Genomic DNA, 19,406 nt, shown 5'->3' with positions numbered 1-19,406 from the left:
CGCGCAGTCACATTAAGGCATATCAAAGATGCAACCAACCACCCTCCAAAGTGAGTATTATAAGGAAATTTTCAAGGTAGAAATTTTTTCAAGGTAGAAACATCAAATTTGGCTGTCATGAAATCTCATTCTTTAATGATGGGGGCCTCAAACTTGGCCATTTTGATATTTTCGACATGCTTTTTCCATTTCTGGCTTTCGTTAAGTTACAGCCCATAATTTTATGAAAAATAGGCCACGTGATGGCTTAGCTGCAAAGGGCCTATTGTCACATTCTGATTGGTTGTATGTTTGTAAACTAAGACTAACCCATGAACCCTGCTTGGGTATAACTATAGTTGGTCTGTATTGTTTTGGATCACCGAGGCGTAAATTTTCTAACTATAGTTAGAGCGAACAGAGAATCGAAGCGGTCACATTACCGAAATAGCTAACTATAGTCATCCCTGTCTTAACTATAGTTAGTAGCCTAGATGTGACCGCAGCCATTGTCGTTTTATAAGACTATTTAAGGTTACACAATATCTTGACAGTACTACTTTAGTGGATTTTTCTTTTTGAGAAAAACAAAAGGTCGCTTTAAAATCTAACAGTTCCCAAAAAATGAAAGTAAAATCTTATATAATTTTTTTTTTTTTTTAATTAAAGTTAATAAGAGTCCTCATAGTGCGTCGGCTTTTTGTGCGAAACGGCCGTTCATCCGGTAGCTCTTATTACAAGGGCCTCATTATCATTTTCTTGTTTACAAGCCACTTATGGACAAGCCAGTTATGCTCTCGAATTAATTCGCTCTTCCATGCTACCTATCACTCCTTATTGAGATCATGAAACGTGCTATAAAAAGGAAGAGGAAAATCTTTGGATTTAACTATAAAAAATTGCGATAACATATTTCTAAGCATATTAAGAAAGTTAAAAATTTTTTGTTTAAAAAACGACGACGTTTCGACGTTGAGCTAACGTCATTATCAAGTCAAAATGATAGTTGATAAAAAATGTATAAATAGTCAGTAAAACAATAGTTCAGTGGATGTGCTAAAATGTTTAAAATTAAGCAAAGAGTTTTGCACGGATGGAGTCAGTTTGCGTGTTCAAGCTTGGATTCCGTTCCTTTATGCAAAGCATCTCATAGACGAGGCAATCAAATTTCCCTTGGCACTTTCGGAGAATTCGAAACTGGCTTTCGTTGAGGAGCCTTATGTCCCCGTGGGCTTCCACTGAAAAAGTGTTTTCCAATCGCCGAGTTTTTATGTTCAGCAATACGTTGGTGGAGGTGTCGGGCTGTGTAGCCGACATAATCTGCATCGCACAGATCACAGGAAAATAAATAAACCACGCATTGTTGATTTACGATCGGAGGCTTGATTTCTTTGGGCTTGAGATCTTGTTCCAGTTTCTTGCTAATAAATACTGGTTGTAGAGTAGTGCCAATCTTATGATTGAGATCGCCCATTTGCCTTCTAACCGCGTTAGCTGATGTTTGGTCCTTGAAGGGGAGACTAACTCGCAAGACACGGCTGTCTTCCACTTGTCTTTCACGTACACCGGATGAAAGGTTCTGGATAAATTTGTTAATGGTGGAATTAATGGTCGTTATCGGATAATCAAGTCGAGTAAAGATGGAGCGAAGTCTAGTGTATTTCGAAATCAGGCAATTATTAACCAGCAAGTCTTCTTGTGGTTGTATGTAGATCCCCTTACAATGGCTTTTCTCTGTTACTTGGGTTAAGTCGCCGAGTTTAAGTTGCCCAAGGTCTCTCAAGTCGCCATGATTGTACTATTAATTTTCCTTATATAGCCCAAAGATGGCTAACACGTTCCAAAGTAGAATGCTCAGTTGTTATATAGTTCATGCCACCAAATCAGAGGAGCCTGAGAAAAGATGAGAAAAGTTAAAAATGATTAAATTGTCGCATCCTCAATGTGGGTTAAGTCAGGCCTAAAAATCGCCGAGTTTAAGTTGCCCAAGGTCTCTCAAGTCGCTATGATTTTACTAGTAATTTTCCTTATATAGCCCAAAGATGGCTAACACGTCCCAAAGTATATCGTAGAATGCTCAGTTGTTATATAGTTCATGCCACCAAATCAGAGGAGAAAAGATGAGAAAAGTTAAAAATGATCAAACTGTCGTATCCTCAATGTGTTATTTTCTTGCACTCATTTTACTCAAAAAGACTCTTAAGAGGTCCCGGAAAGTCGTAACTAAACATCTCAAAGTTGGCTCTGAACAACCGACCAAGGATGTCGATCCATTCTATGGGAATCTGCGAGTAATAACTGACCAATAAGGAGGCGGTATCGGATTTATTGTTGGCGCGAGCATCAAATCTCTCTGCCACTTCAGGCGATACCCCTGCTGCCTCTTTGAAATCTGCCAAGTCTTGATCAAAAGTTTCGTAATGACCTATAAAGTCATAGTTGATGGCACACATTCCACATATATTGACGTAATTGTCCCAGTGCCAGTCCATAACCGACGTGCTCTTGTTGCTTCCTTTGGTTACTAAATATTGAATAAATTCACGGAAAGTGATGTCATCGAGTTTTTTAAGTACACTCTTTGAAGCATGTGGACGGAAGTTCTTCAGGATTTTTTTGCCGTGAAATTCACGAATTTTGCGGTCTACGGATACCTGCCTTAGATTGATAAACTTGTCTTTGTACGCCGACAGAATGCGCTCGAACGGCTCACGAACAAACGTGAACTTGAAATATGTTTGCAACATCCGCTTTTGCTGGTCAGGAGGAAATGAATTCAATCGCAAGTTCCCTCTTAGGCCTTTGTTAAAGTGATACAGCATTGTCCTCCACTGCCTGGAAGCCACTTTAGGTGTTACACAGTATAGTATTTTGAGAGAAGGAATCACTGCCAAGTGAAAAGGGTCTGGCATGGCATTGTGTCCAGTCTTTTGACAAAACTTCTCAACCAGCTTTCTGCGTTCTTGTTGTCGTAACTCTCTTGGAGTGTTAAGAATATATGATTCCTATGAAGAAGAAATGAATTAAGTAGTTTGTTAGTCTCAGTTCCAACCAATGGAAACATATTGCAGATATGATCTATGTCATTTTGTAATACAATAGCCAGAACGGAACAATCACAGGGTATTCAAACTTGAAAGCACCTCAAGATACGGTGTGTGATGTACACCATGCCTGGAGTATTTAAGTCGAAATACAAAAATAGCTGGATTTTCCTGGTTCAGTTGAAGTTGGGCGTTCTTTTTAGAGCTCAGTCAAGTTATTTTGAGATATTCTGGCCTCGAACAAACTGACCTTTAACCGAAAGAAATTCTGGAAATATTAAAAGTTTATTCAGATAGATAAACACCACAGAGATAATAATGAACCATAAAGGAACAAGGATGGAAAAGGATGGAGAAGATTAACCTGGATTGCAAACGAAGAACTTAAAAATTTAAGCTAAACTATGTCCAAACGGTGAAGTTAGGTAGCTCCCTTAAAGCCTTTAATTACCAATTTTCTGCCAAGTTACAATTTGAAACTATGGTGAGAGGAAAATGATGTCATTTTCTTTTAGGAAAGGGATGCAATTCAACTTTGTTATACTGGTCTTGGAAAAGTTAATATACAACCTAATTTTCTCTGTGCAAGAGATGAGAAAGATCAAGAGAGATATTCCTGTCATGCTCAATTTCCAAACCAACCATGCACAACATGCCGAAATCAATGCACAGTAACCCCCAATTGCACGTTCTGAACCACACTTATTTCCACCCGTTTCCACCAGTGTAAAAAGTCTAAGAACCATACCTGTACAGTGTGTGCAATTGAATCCTCTTTTATCGCTTCCAAGGCATAAATTTGCACTAAGAAGGAAAAAAAAGAAAGGATTTGACAGTTACACATCATTTGTGTGGAGGCAACTTCTGGTGGAGGGATACGATGAGGTCGGGAATGCTTGTCGTCTCGCTTCGCAATCAAGGATTGTGGCCTCACTTTGGGTGTTGATGACAAAACACCATGCACTAATTTTAGCTTTCAAAGTATCTTTTAGGATGCACTATGTAATTAATTTCTAAGGTTTCTTTAAACCGTAAGAAAAATTGTTTAACCGTTAGCCGTAGGCCGTAAAGAAGGCAAAATATCCCGCCAGCCGTATATAGGAATCCGAAGACAAATAGTTTTCTTTAAAATCGAATTTTTAACAATTATTAAAATGCAAGATAAGAAACCGTTTTCAATATTACATAAATTCGGTCTATGAGATATGCGGCTTAACGTTCGCTGAAAAAGAAAATAAAAATTTAGACAAATATTAAAAAATATATATGTATGGTCAGATCCACAAATTGTCTACCAGTCTACTGTCTGTTGCATTCATTTTCAATACTGACAGTAATCGAAGAATTGAAAGTTTACAATTTTTCTGACAACCTAATTTTCGAATTTCTCCGGCGTAGCGCGGATGGGTCCTCGTGTCTTGCCATTTTTTGTCTACAGGTAGCTGCAGGTACGACTTCAAGTAAATGAGGTTATTTTGTGTAAATGTTCATTTTAACGAGAATAAACCGTTACGAATAGTATGGTTGAAAATCAGTGCGTGCGAGCTGGAAATTGCGCAGTTTTCAGGCAGTCCTTGCATGAACTAAAATGCAACAGCAGGACTTCTCTCGTTATAAATATATACAGTTGACCTTTCTTTACCAAGGTATGGTGATATTTTTAGTATCCTGTCTTTCCTGACTAAACCACTGCCTAATTAGCAGAGGACATCTTCGCCATTTTTAATTCGCGCCAAACCCGCCAAACCCTGCACACGTCATGTGATAGTCTGTCACGTAACGAGATCAACTAACAATTCATTCTGCCTTATAAATAAAGTCTAAACAAATATATTGCCATCGTGAACGAAGCAGATATAGCAAAGAAACAGACCTAACAAATGTCACAAATTTTAACCGTACAGTGAAACTCTATGGAACGAAATAACGATACATTGTTTTCACGGGAAACAAATGTGACCAGTTAATGAAAGTAAAGATAAAGTAAAAGCACAATAATCTTCGGTGAAAGGCATAAAGATAATGGTTGCTTTAACTCCAGCAGAAAAAGAATGTCTTGTTCTTTCCTTGATCTGGTTGGTGGCTTTTGTGGTACAGAGTAACGAGCAAAGCATCAGTCCACTCAGACAGTATCGCTGTCATCATGCAGCAAGGATATCAGAAGCTACGTACCAGCGTTTGTTACAGTTTTCAGGATGAGACAGAGATGGAACTTATATTAACACGAAGCGGGATTTTCGTGAAGCCCGTCAATTTTTCGGAAATGACTGTTTGCCCATTACATCCATTACATCGGATGGAGAAGAGCTAGTAGATTATGTTCTGTGTCTCAGGATGTCTCCGGTCACAAAAAGGAATCCAAACAAGTACCCGCAGCAGAAAGGGGAATTACTTTGCAGCCCTTACGAAAAACCTCGTACCCGTCGGATCAGTAAGCGATTACGATGAGTAATCTCACGGCTTGTAAGAATTGATGTTCTTCTAATTTATTCTCACTTTATACGCAAGGATAAAAATCTACCTCTTCCGATGGGTTGGGCCCTGAAGACAATTAAGAAAAAGGTGCGTTTTACAAAGAAACAAACCGAGTTCTTTACTGACCAATTTCAAAAAGGGGAGCAAAGTGGACGGAAAAGCGATCCACAGGAAATTTTTAAAGCAATGAACTTAGCAAGAGACCAAGCGGGGGAACGCCGATTTCAACCTGATGAAGTCCTTACGTCGCAGCAGATTAGTGGCTTCTTTAGCCGTCTTTCAACAAAGAAACGATTAGAAGTCGAAGTCGCCGGTAACGAAGCTAAAACTAGTCAAGTTTCAGAAGTGGCCAAGGAGAGCGCCGACGAGAACGAAATTTCCGCCGAAACTAAGAGTCATCTATCAGCTGTATGTGCAAATATGACGAGAGATGTGGCTATTGAGCATCCGACTGTATCTTTCGATCTTAACATCTCAGTGAACTTGTACAAAAACGTACACTCGCAACTTTAAGGTGGCTAAAAACAGTTTCCAGCAGTTAGATTTTGATGGGCCATTATAATCACTCTTTATCATTTGATGGTTCAGTGATGATATAAAAAACTGCCCAATCATTGGTGAACACGTTCTATTCATTTTCATGACACCATAGGTTACCATAGCAACAGTATGACCTGCTAAAAACACCCTTAATTACAGCTTTAGGGGCTTATAATTCAAAAACGGCACTGTGAATTTTTCTTATATTATCAAATTTTAACAAGCATGACAAGACGCAACTTTTGGCAAAGCTTAAAAAAATCGGTACATAAGGTTCAGAGCCCCCTTAAATTTTCAAAACTTTAGGCTCAAGAGTGGATAGACTAAGAGACATTTGCATCAATATTTCTGACATCTCACCTCAAATCGCACGACTCACACAATTAGTCCAGGAGCGTGCCAGCTCTTTCAAGTAACTGAGCTCTACGTGTCTCACGAATAACTGATCTGCGGATTGTAAATGGCGGTGCGTGTATACAAAGTAGCTGTAAATTTACAAGAAGGCGTTGCCTGACAGCAGAATCATGCATATCGGATTTCAGTCGCTCGAGCTCAGCACTGTTTGCGGAATCTCCTCCAGTTGGACAATTTTCAGTGAATTCGAAACCGGCGAGTGCCGGAGGCGCAGAAGGGATGCAAATACCAGTGGACGCGAGGCAAACGTATACTAACGGCTGTGTGGCAAATTTAACCTGTTGAGAGCAATTCAATTGTTCAACCTGCTGTGTGCAGAATTATGCAGAATTATTGTGCGATTCTCAGGGCAGGAAAAGTCGAAATTTTTGTTTTTCCTGGCTCATTATATGAAAATCAAGTGCAGCTATAGACATTTTAATACGTTTCTAGTCATTTCATCGGCAAGTGAAGATATAACTGATGAAAACAATTATTTGTGTACAACGAGTTTGATTTTTTTATTATGCATTTCATTATGGCGTCGTAGTCATTTAACCGAACTGATCTTTTTTTGAGAGTTAAAGGTCCCTATAAGATAAAACCCAAATCGTAAAGAACTATCTTTCAGGGCTTCTTGGTTCTGTTATTGTAAACTTTGAGACACTACCGCATGAATTTTTGCCAAGCTATTCTAGGCCACCTTTGCGCCACCTTTGCCTTGATTTTAAATGGCCGAAGATGTCGTTTGTACACAGAACCGTAGCTCCCCCTGGAATAACAAGAGACAAAAACTATCACTTTGTCTCGATAAAGCAAGTCCAACCCATATATCTATAGAGCGTTTTCACGTGACGTCATCAAATTCTTAAATCCAAAACTAGAGAGCCACCAAAGTTTTTATCCTCATCAGTCATAAGAGGTGCTAAAGTTATATCTGTTTACAACTTTCCAGCTTTAGCTCTTCGTTTGGAAACCAGCGCATTTTGAATTTCGAAGTTATTGCGGTGCGTCACATAAAACTGCGATCGCGTTTGTCGAAAAGTATGTATTTATCTCGTGATTTTTTAGCCATTTAAGACGTTGTCGTATTTAGAAAACTGCTTATTTAACTGTTTATTTGTTCAGTGCGGATAATTATTGTCCCAGATAACCAAAGTAAGTTCCAGATGTTAACACTATTTTCCAGCTGCCATATTTGTGTACTACAGAGGAACACCAACATGGCGGCTCCACTAGGCTCTGTAACTTTGCGCGGAGCATATCGACGAATATCTCAACTTTGGGACAACGCACGCGGCACACCTTAAACTTGGAGAACTGTCTTCTTTATTTATCTCCCGTAATATCACAATTTCCTGACCTTATCCACTGAATGGTTTTTGATTTTATTTTTTCATGGCGTGATAATGAAAACGCTCTATAGCTAGAGAAGTCTTTCTGTTACATTTTCGTTCTTATGACAACTGCCCGAAAAGTGCATAATTTAATGATCGCGCATGGTGAAATTTGAGTTACTTATCCCCGGAGAGTTCTTAACGGTTTAATCCCGAAAAAAATAAATATTTCAAAAGTCTAACCCCATTTCCGTTCGTTTCGATAATCTTTGGTTTTTACTGACATTTACTCTTAAGCTTCATGCATAACTATTAATTACAACCATCATAACGGTCCATTTCACATGGTTAGCAAGAAATTTGCATACCATTACTCTAGATTTAATGCATGCTCAGTATAAAGTGTGTTTTCGAGATCACGAAACAAAAATGACACAAACTAGCAACTGATCAGAATCTTTTTTCCTTTACTTGTTTTTAATTGCTGTTTTTCATTGAATGCGTTACATTGTAGAATAACTGTATGCCTTTGTGACAGCATCTTGGCGAGTAGATGGAAATAGCGAACAAACAGTTACATGTAACAACTGTCGGCAGTGGGCAATACTAAATTTATTTTCCAACAATTTTCTCAGTCGGTGAAAGTTTGACTTCGAGCGGTTTTTTGTCGCTCTCAGAGGATCATAGGGAACGAGAGGAAAACAGGAAGTTAAACTTGTTAAACCTGTATCTTAAAGTAAAGATATCGTGAGGTGTCGTTTCTCGCGTTATTTGCATTCAGTTGCGTGCTAAATTGAATACCAAAACCATTCATAACGATTTGTTGAAGCTGAGGACTTGTAGGAATAAGAAACACAAGACCTGAGTGCGATCCTTATGTCCTTATTAGAAACTGATTCAAATATTGAGCACACTACCTGATTACAAGACAAATTAAACGCTTACCTGAGTCGAGATTCATCTTCATTTGCTTTGTGTACAGTTTGATTAGCAATATTCCAGTAGTTAAAAGAGCCAAAAGCAATAACGGTTTCATCGCCTTCATCTTCACCAACAACAATTCGATCCGTCCAGAACTGAATATTATTTCGTCTCCTTTCGTTAAGGAAGTTCGCGCTAATTGTTTCTGCGTATTCTTACTGCGCACGCAAATTCACACGCCACGTCATGCATCGAGCGCACGCTAAGTAATAAAATGAACAATTATAGGGTAGATGGCCATCGCTATAGCTTTTGCCTGCCTTGGACGTTCGGTGACCCCTATTTTTCTTTCGATGGATCATTTTCTCTAACGATTTTCTATGTTTAGCGAAAAAATGAAGAAAATCTATCGATTAGAAGTTTGAAGTTTTGGCAAAATGTACCATCGAATTTTAGCTCTTCGTTTATCTGTGCGGCGGTTTCAAAGGCCTTTTAAAGGGTTAAGGTTTGTGAAAACGTTGGCAACGTTTGGAATTATTAACGCAACGGACTCACTTCTACAAAATATTACTAGTATAGCTTGTCTCCGTTGATTCATCTTTGATATTTAAAGCTAAAAACCCTGGAGATCATGCTGATTTACACTCGCCAATTTTTCAAAATTAGACTAGTTTTCCACACGCTTAGCTTTATCTCTGAAACGAAGTCCGCGACCCCATTTTTTTCCATTTCTGAAACAAGTAATTCCTTATCTGTCCGCAGTAGAAGTTTGAAGAAAATCCATCGAGTAGAACATTTTCTTGCGAACGTCCTTAATTAGCAGATCGAGTAATGAGCGAGGACTGGGGCTTTAGTAAAGTTTTCAGGTTAACAGCTTAGCAACCCGGCGACAGAATTTCAAATCTATCGAGTAGTGGATACCGTAAATTCTCGAATTAGCGGCCGGGTCGCTTATTTGAAATTTAGTAGAAGACGAGGGCACTTATACGAGGGAGGCGTATAATCGAGGGCAGGCGCTTATTTAATTTTTCCCAAGTCTTAGCGAGATATGATAATTTTTTAAAGCCGCCAAAAAATCACAAATTCGTTACGACCCCACGTCTGGTCAAAACACCTTATCATAAACTTCGTTCTGTTCAATCCGCATCACAATAACACTCCAGTTTGAGCCTGGAAATTTATTTTTGAGGAGTTTACAAGGTTTTTCAGGCCGATTATACTTCTGTGGATTGATTTTCGGGGTCAAGACGAGCCGCTTAAAATCAAGAAAATTTGCTTCCTCAAATATTCTTAATTACGCACACTTTTTCAAGCAGCAAATTTGCTTCCCGGTAAAACACCGAAACACCTAATATTCTGACATTTTGAAAGAAGAAATGTCAGTGTAAAATCTGGTATGAAAATTATGTTGGGGCTTTTCATCGGCGCTGAGTACTAACGCTCTCAAAATCGTCGTAATCACAACACTAACCGGCTAGTAACAAAAACAATAGGGAAGTGCCTGTGACCAGATAATCAAAAGGAACGTGAAGATGTCTTCTTGTATTTGATTTCCTCGGTGTTTGGACTTGACCTGTCACAGAAAAGTCATGTTTAGCTCACATTCTGTAAGATATAATATTCAAATATTGGTGTATTCAGAATCCTTACACGATAACTGTACAAAGCGACAACAACTAAAAACAGACCTGCTCAGTAATTGCCTCCAATATTAACAATAATAATAATAATAATAATAATAATAGTAATAGTAATAGTAATAGTAATAGTAATAGTAATAGTAATAGTAATAGTAATAGTAATAGTAATAGTAATAATAATAATAATAATAACAATAATAGCTAATCGAAAGCCGAAAAATAGTAAATGAACGCGCGTGATCTCGATAGGATTGCTAGCTGTAATTTCATTTATTAGTACTAGTTAAATTTTCCGCGAGTTCTCAACTATCTGTAAAATTGAATTTCACCCTATTTCCCAGCTATAAAAAATTTTTGCAGCCATCTGTTAATCTTCACATGATTATCGTGTCGCCATCGTTTTCGAAAAGCACCGTTTTTAAAATGCTTTCCTCCTGAAATTCCTTTGGTTTGAAAAACGTTCTCGAAAAGTTCCATTTTCTTGACGGATCAGTGTCAGTGAAGAGTAGGCCTATTTTTAGAGGAGAAGTCGCGTTTTCAAATTTCTACGGTGTAGCGTGGACGCTGCAATGGCAGTTCTGCAAGCTGGTTTTCACATGACGTCACCAAAATTCGAACTACTAAACTATTGATCTTCCTGAGATTTTACTTAAATGATGTATAAGAGCAGCTGAAAACTAATATTCATACAAATTTTCGCTCCGAATGGGTTCTTGGTTTTTTGATACACTACGCTCGAATTTCTAAGCTTTTGCGTGACGTCGACGCGGCATTTACATCATGATGACGGCCTACAGAGCTGTCATGATGGTTAAAAAAGTGACTTATTTCGGGGAACGTGGCTATCTGAACAGTTCATGTCTTAGAAAAAGTATTATTTTAATGTTTTAGAGTTCCTCGAGGGATAAATTCACGCTTTTGTTGCAAAACTCAGTGACAGATGTTTCTGTTGGTTTCCGGCCGTCATGTTGGTGCCCATACGGATGGGCAGCATGGCGTCTTCATAAAAATCTCTATAAATTTGGGTAAAAAATTTCTCTGCATATCTCGCAGAAGAAAAATTGCTGTGACCAGAATTTTGGCGAGAGTCTTTGCATATTTACTTCCTTTCATTTCCCAGATTCTGGACTTTATCTATTGACCGGTTTTGATTTTGATTTTGATCTATTTTGAATTGCGTGACATTGAAAACCAGCAATGGATCGTTTTCACTGTCACGCAACAAAAAAATAAATCGAAAACCATCCAGTGGAAAAAGCTATGAAATTATGTTATAGAAGATAACTAAATAAGACACTTCTCCAAGTTTTAGGCATGTGCGTTTCCCCAAACTTCAGATATTCGTCGAAATGTTTCGCAGATATTTACAGAGCCCAGTATGAAAACGCCATGTTAGCGTACCTCCGTGGTACACCAATATGGCGGCCGGAAAATAGTGTAAACATCTGGAACTTACTTTGGCTGTCTAGGTGACCGATTATCAGTACTGATCAAACAAGCATTTACATAAGCACTTTTCATAATGCTCTAACTTCTAAAAAGGCTCAAAATCATGAGATAAGTATATAGTTTTCGACAAACTCGATCGTAAGCCTTGTGTCACGCATATCCATAATCCTGAAATTCAAAATGCTCTGGATTCCAAACGAAGCGCGCTATTGAGCTGTAAAATTGTAAACAGATATAAATATACCGCCTCTTATGCCTGACGAGGATAAAAACTTTGGTGGCTCTTTAGTTTTGGATTTTAAAAAGTGATGACGTCACGTGAAAACGATCTATACCCATCAGATGGCCATGGTATAGTGCATGTGTAGTCTTTCGGTCTCATAGTCCGTGACCGTTCATAAACGAAAATCCAAACCATCAGAGAGACTTCCCCCGCCCAGCCTATTTCTGTTGTTCTTACTTCGTTCGTTATATTGAAACACAACAAACGCACGATAGCTTCATGTCATTGTCTTGCTATACAAGGGCGATCAGGTGATTGTGCGGACGAACCAATAACATTTTTGAATACCATGCACCAACAGCCACACAACGAGGAAAATTTTAAAGATCTTTGCCATTATCATGGTCGTATTTTTGAATGTTACTGTTCTAGATGAAGCAAACGTTCGTTTATGATCCCCAGAACTACTTTCAGACGTAGTTACCGAGACAGCCGAAGAAGAATTTTCCTTTCAGTGGACGGAGGAATGGTCAGTTTTATAAGGAGGCTAAAAACGTTCATATTTTGTACATTTTTCATCGCGGTGTTAGCTATCATTGCGATGTTTTACTACTCTCTTAGATATTCATATACTTCGAGACTGGAGATTAAGTATCTGGGAACGCTGAACTTGAAGATTGAAAACGATTTTGTTGAATCTGACGTAACGTCAACGAATACGTCGCGAACAAATTCTTCGATACAAGCGAGCGACAAAGTTTATTTGCTTCAAGAGAGCTCAAGCTCAAAGCACTCCGACCAGAAGATGAAAACGACGGTGTTGGCGATTGATAATAAAAATGACAGAAATAGAACCTCCAACAACAGTTTAACTAATCATTCAGCCGATGGATCAGTAGCAATTCACGATAACCACAAACAAAACAGCTCAATTATAGGTGAAGCGAAGGCTGGAGTAGCGAGCGATGGAGGCAAAACAGTACAAGATCTTGAAGACAACTTATGTCCTAAAAGCCCTTCGACGTTAGGTGAGTCCCGATTTCTCAATGTTATATTCTAGTTTACTTTAAAGTTCACTTTATTAGCTGCCTTCAGTCGCCTCGTTCGGACCAAAATGGACTGCGTTCTGTCAATGAATTAATTTACACAAACTAATTCAGATGCAAATAAGATAAAAACTATTCTAAGGGCCGATTTACACGGTACGACTTTGTCGCATAAGACAAGCTTACGACAGGCCTACGACATGACTTAGGACCATTTACACGGGCACGACATTGTCACTTACAAAATTAAATGTGCAAAAGTTTGCACCGGGATTTTCGGAGCGAAAGTTCTAACAAACGGTAAATAGATATTTTTGCTGTCCTGCGCTTTGAAAAAACTTTCTAGCGAGATAGGTTTAATTGCAAGTCGCTACGGTTAACTTACTTTCGCTAGGAACAATGGCATAAAATATATATACATACATATCACTTTGAGCGTATTATTGCATTTAAAGCATAATTCAGAGTTTTACATTTCATCTAACTTGAAGAAAGCAACCGAATGGTTAACTGGGCTGAAATGTCAGTATTCTTCAGCAAACATTTCAATGAACGGTTAATATGCATCAGTGATGCGTAACACTGTTGTCTCAAAATCCCTCATTCAAACAGTACAATGGACCTTTACGGCGATACGGCGGCCATTTTGAATTCTATTGTTTCAAAAAGCTATTATGGGATGCTCAGGGGGCAAATACAGCTGTACATACTAATTTGCCCCTAGACATAGTCAAACGTTGCCTCTGTCTAGTACACTGATATCCCTATAATCATTCAGGTGATTTATAAGATACGTTAGTAGAATTCTACTAGTATGGTAACGCTAAGGCGGCAGTCTGATTGGCTAAGCTATCATACACTATCAGCCAGGAGTAAAATTCTTCTGTTATACTAATGCAAATGCTGCAATCTGTTTGGTTAAACCATTGTACACTATCAGCCATTATAGTTCACCACTAGCAATAAAGACCAAAGAATGCAATAAATATTTGTTTCAAGAACATCAAATTTCCGCGGAGCAACTATCAGCCGATATTTCCTCAGAAGAAACACTCTATTGTTTTGTCGGAGGAAAATACCCGGATGGATAGCACTCGTCCATAAAAATTTTTTTGTAAAAAAGCAGGCTTATAGAAAAAAAAAATTAAAAGACGCAATCTGTCTTGTTTCTCTTACACTTCCAAATTTTACATTTGGCTTTCACGCCTTCCCTCTAAAAAAGTTGAAAATAATTCAATATGATTTTTGAACTGGAGCGCGGAAGAAAATTTGGTGGTGAGAAATAAAGACAATAGAGTGTTTATCTTGGAGCAGCCTGATAATTGTCCCGCGGAAATTTGATGTTTCTAAACCTAGCATATTTTGTTATACAAGACCGGCTCAAAGAGCCGTTTTTCGATACTATTAACAATCTTTTAGTCCATAATTGAGAAAAAATATAACATCTTACACATTCATATTATAAGCTCAAAATATATCCAATTGATTATATTTCAGTGGGCCGTGTATATGTAAACGAGTCGATTCCTAGAATGGAAGAAGTAGAGAAGGAAATGGCTCTTGTGCATGGCGGCTGGGTCAGTAATGGCGGATGTTGGAAACCTACTGAATGCAAAGCCAGAGTCAAGGTGAGGTATCTATCCAAATTTCTTCATTTTTTGATCAGCTTAACTATAAATTTGAATTTTTAAAGGATTTTTGGATTCTGCTGTATGTAAAGTATATCTTTGCAGAGATTAAGGGTGATATTAGTGATATCAGCGTGCATCATCTAAGCAATAGAGGACTTTTTCCGTGTTAACATAGCCGTACCTTAACGCACCTATTGACCAATTAGAGCGTGCATACTATAGTGTATCTTAAATATTTTTCTTGTTTTTGTAATTTAACAAGAAATATAAAGAGTAACGTTATTCGACGTTTCGATGTATCCAACATCATTATCAAGAATAAAAATCGTTGAATGTCAAAGTTGTTTAAAGAGTTGAGTTATAAATATCATTAGGTGGAATTCCTACGTGCGCGATAATTGTGCTAATGATATAGTTTCCCGCGAATCGAGTCCGATTGCACGTTCAATGATGGTTTGAGATTTTGAGAAAAAACAACTTTTCGTAAATATATAATTTTTCACGTTGTTATTGTAAGATAATTTTGTGCTGGTATGTAGATTCGTTGGTATGCAAGTTACGTAATTATGCTAAGAAGTTAATATTTAAGGAGTTTGTCCGTTAGGAGTTGTCACTTTGACGGCATCTCCGCTTTTGATCTGTTCATTTTGGAAATTTTTTTTTTTAGTAAATTTCCGTGTTTTTGTTTATTACGTTTATTGTGTTAATAACTATCCTAGGGCAATTTATGTCTGATCAATAAACGAGATGCCCCCTCCTATATGACTGATGTTTTCTTACTTATATTAAGTTAGAAATTATTTTGTTTCGTTTCACTGCAGAGTGATTAGACAACAAAAAGTAGTGTAGTTTATTCCGGCACTTTTTGAGGACCGAAAAATTGTCCGCGATAGTTGATTTCTCGACTCCATGTTGTTTCATATGTTTGCCAATCGAAGATCTGGAGCTTGTGGGTTCGATAACGCGTTAGTACAGGTGTCGGTTGGTAAAACCGACATAGTTAGGTTTTCTATTTGTCCTTTGTTAACGAAGAGATACTTTCTCCACAGATGGCCTTAATAATTCCATACCGTAATCGTTATGAACAGCTATCAATATTTGTTCGACAAATGCACCCTTTCTTGAAGAGACAGAATGTCGACTACAGAATCTTTGTAGTAGAACAGGTAAGTTTACGTAGAATAACTAAAATTGTCATTAGCTATACCAGGAGTAATAATTGTGATCTATTTGGAAATGTCTCTTTTCCAAATATAAGAACTGGAATCGGGGGCGGACTTTTTGTGGGTTGAATGTAAGATATTGAAAGAATTCGATGCGACAAATTGTGAAAAAAAAGTATTGGAAAGGTCTGATCCATCTGTGAGATATAAAGTACAATGATTTGTTCTAGAAGAGAGCTAACATTGCATAATAAAAAAACAATTTCTTGTTAAGTAGAAATCTTATTTCTTACATGATCAATCATGCATCTCTGGCGGACAATTTCCGTTCAAATGTTTCGAAAGCAAACTAAAAAATGAAAATATTAATAAATATTTAACTCTGGCTTGGGCTTTTGCCCAAAATGGATGATGAATTTTTTTGGGGAATATTGTTCTTGCGTCTTGCAAGCTCCGGCTCGAAGGATTGAGAAATAGAAGGCCTGTTGGTATTCTGTCACCTACAATATGAATGAAAACATTGGCTAACATGAATGATTTCATCACCAGGCGGGAAATACACCGTTTAACCGTGCATTACTGTTCAACATTGGCTTTAACGAATCATTGAAGTTTGACAAATACGACTGCTTTGTATTTCACGATGTTGACTTGATACCAGAGGATGATCGTAATGAATACACCTGTCCTTCATCTCCCAGACACTTGTCAGTAGCTGTCGATAAATTTAATTACCGGTAAGTGCTTGAATCAATTTTAAACTGCATTACTTTGGGGAGAGCGAGACTGGATTTTAGTTTAAGATAATTTCCCCCCGTCCCTGCCTCACTGAAGAAAAACCTGCGAGGAAAAACTTGCGAGCGACAACCACAAGATACACAAGGTCACATTCAGTGGAAGATGAACACGGATTCTCCTAAACAACTCAGTAATTTCCTCCAGTATTAACAAAAATAGTAATGTCTGCTGACTCTGGCCATGAATTTTTGTGAGTGAAAGTCAATAGTTTGCTCATTTATGAGCTGATTGTCTGTTTTTTTCCAGTCTGCCATATCAAGGTCTTTTTGGAGGAGCTGGTTCTTTTACGAGGGAACACTTTGAACTTATTAATGGCTTTTCAAACGAGTTTTGAGGCTGGGGAGGAGAAGATGACGACCTTTATAAAAGGTATAATCAGTGTATTTTAATAAACAAACCAGTGAGGTCGCTTGCTGTCTTACACATGAGAGGAGGGTACAAGGCCCCGTCAACACTACGGCGGAGAAATTCGAAAACGGCGTTTTCTCAATCCGAAAACGGATTAATTTCCCATCCAAACACTACACGCAACGATCAACGACGGCAGAATAGGTTGAGTGCGCCCTGAAGGATTAGGGTTTTAAAATCACATGATTATCAGGACGTCATCATTTTTGAAAAGCTCCGGTTTCGAAATGTTTCCCCACCACACTAAAATCGCAAAGCTGGGGCTTTCAAATTTCTCCGGTTGAAGAACGTTTTCGAAAAGCTCTTTTTTCGTGAAAGCTGCGATTTCAAATCTCTCCGGCGAAGTGTGGGCGGGGCCTAAGCAAACGATTTTCAATTTCCTATAACAACTCGATTGTGAAATTCATTTAATATTCTTTTTCTCTTTTTAACCGTTTTCGCAAAAATATAGCTTTTCCATGCATTGTTTTCAGCGACGAAGAGCTTACGATCGAAACTTCAGCTTCACAAAATCGCTACAGTAGCTAATGTAATTTATCTTGATCAACTGCAAGTTGATGAATAACAAGGTTTCTAACCACACATGTTTCGTTTACCAGAATTACTGCTAAGGAGCTCAAGCTTATGCGACCATCCATGCAAGCTGGCAGGTACAAAATGCTGAAAACCTTTCACTTCCGCAGCACTGGGGCCAATCCAAATCGGTATGTACAGTTATCTATGCCTCTTATATTCAGATATATATCTTCATCCTGAGTCGTATTCAATACAAACGACATTTGAAGGAAAGAAGAATGGTTTTACCTTTCAAACTGTAAGCTTTCACATTTGTCGATTTATTTCATCCCATTTCCTTCTGTCTTATACCTTTACTTCCTATCTTATCCCATCCCATCCCATCCCATCATATCCCATCACACCCTATCCCATTCTATTCCGTCCGATTCTATCCCATCCCATCCCGTCCCGCCCCGCCCCGCCCCGTCACGTCTTCTCCCATCCCATCTAATTCCATCCTTTACCATCGCAGACCATAGTGATAGAGAAATTCGCATAAGTACAAATCTTTAAAGATTTCCTGTCAGGTATAATTCAAATGTACTGAATTGAATCCATTTTATAAGTACTTTTGGACTGTAAACATCCTATGCTATAGGCGTTGCTATGCTAAAGTATAGCTACCAGTGTGCAGATTTCGTAATTTAAACGCAAATCAAGGTGCAATTAGAGCAAAATCGTTTCAAAATACGTTTTGCAAAAGGTCGGAGAATGGTCAGAGAATCTTTATGTTTCGAAAAAAATGTTTTTTTGGAGAGAAATTTGTGTAAGACCACCTCAAGGTTTGCTCGAATTAAATTGTAAATAATTTTAACTTTATGTCGCTAAGATATATTTTAATGTGTAAATAGTGTTCCCAATTAGTTTTTTAACGCTAAATACCATTGACACGCAAATAGTCATTCATTCATTCATACATTCGTTCATTCGTTCGTTCGTTCGTTCATTCATTCGTTCGTTCATTCATTTATTCATTCAACCCATCTCATCTCTTCCCATCCGTCCCGTTTAATTCAGTCCCATTCCATCCCGTTTCGTCCCGTCCCATTCCGCTTCATCCCGTCCCAGGCCATCTTAACAGATATATTTCTTTTCAATCCACCCACAGCCTTGCTAGCCTTAAAACTTCTGTCAAGCGAATGAGTACGGACGGTCTGAATTCCCTCAAGTACACAGTGCAGCATGTAACAGAGTACCCTCTTTATACTCTGGTGTCAGTCGATGTAAAAGACGCCATGAAAATTACAACAACAACATGAACGCCTTTCCCCGCATCAACAGTCGACATCATGCGAGGAGAGCATTTCAAGTCTTCTGCACTGGATTTGATCGTCCAATCATTGGCCTGAGTTGTGCGAAAAGTGGATAACACTATCCACTCCATAAATTACTATGCAGCGAATAGTGTGGTTTGCTTTGGGAAGACTTATCCATTGGATAGTGATTTATCCGGTGGATAGCATTACCTACCTTTTGAACAACTAGGCACAGGGCTGGTTTTAATTTAGTTAAACATTCTAGAAATTTAGGTAAAATGGTAGAGGATTAACTGTAATTTCCGCTTCACTTCACTGGGAAACCTCAGCAAGAGCAATACCTCTTGGAACTACCTTCTAGAAGCTCTGTTTTTTGTTTTGGTTCCAGGAATTCAGGACAGAAAAAACAAAATTTCAGGACAGTTAAGCGAAGAGAGAAAGCTTTTAACCTCGTCCGGAAATATAAATCGCTCTTGGAGTCTGGGGAGGGGCACAATATATTTTGATGATTGACCTGGGTCAGGACTGGGAATGAGTGAAACTTG

The 19,406-nt window shown here is 38.3% G+C and overlaps 2 protein-coding genes across 2 annotated transcripts; one reads left to right on the top strand and one right to left on the bottom strand.

Moving 5' to 3' along the window:
- Positions 1-1,445: 1,445 nt before the first annotated feature.
- On the bottom strand, positions 1,446-9,752 carry LOC145491994 (carbohydrate sulfotransferase 11-like). The gene is made up of 3 exons (XM_081471301.1): positions 8,714-9,752; positions 3,772-3,827; positions 1,446-2,984 (listed from the first exon to the last, which is right to left on the bottom strand). Exons 1-3 carry the CDS (start codon positions 8,811-8,813, stop codon positions 2,163-2,165), a joined length of 978 nt encoding a protein of 325 aa, XP_081327427.1. The 5' UTR covers positions 8,814-9,752; the 3' UTR covers positions 1,446-2,162.
- A 2,538-nt stretch (positions 9,753-12,290) lies between these two features.
- Positions 12,291-19,161, top strand: LOC145491992 (beta-1,4-galactosyltransferase 5-like). The gene is made up of 7 exons (XM_081471299.1): positions 12,291-13,029; positions 14,545-14,675; positions 15,728-15,844; positions 16,391-16,578; positions 16,886-17,008; positions 17,647-17,751; positions 18,714-19,161. Exons 1-5 carry the CDS (start codon positions 12,453-12,455, stop codon positions 16,971-16,973), a joined length of 1,101 nt encoding a protein of 366 aa, XP_081327425.1. The 5' UTR covers positions 12,291-12,452; the 3' UTR covers positions 16,974-17,008; positions 17,647-17,751; positions 18,714-19,161.
- The last annotated feature ends 245 nt before the right edge of the window (positions 19,162-19,406 follow it).

This window comes from Orbicella franksi, chromosome 7, assembly GCF_964199315.1.
Source record: "Orbicella franksi chromosome 7, jaOrbFran1.1, whole genome shotgun sequence".
Classification (NCBI taxonomy): domain Eukaryota; kingdom Metazoa; phylum Cnidaria; class Anthozoa; order Scleractinia; family Merulinidae; genus Orbicella; species Orbicella franksi.
The sequence above is the reverse complement of the archived record's forward strand: the minus strand, read 5'-3'. Positions and strand labels throughout refer to the sequence as shown.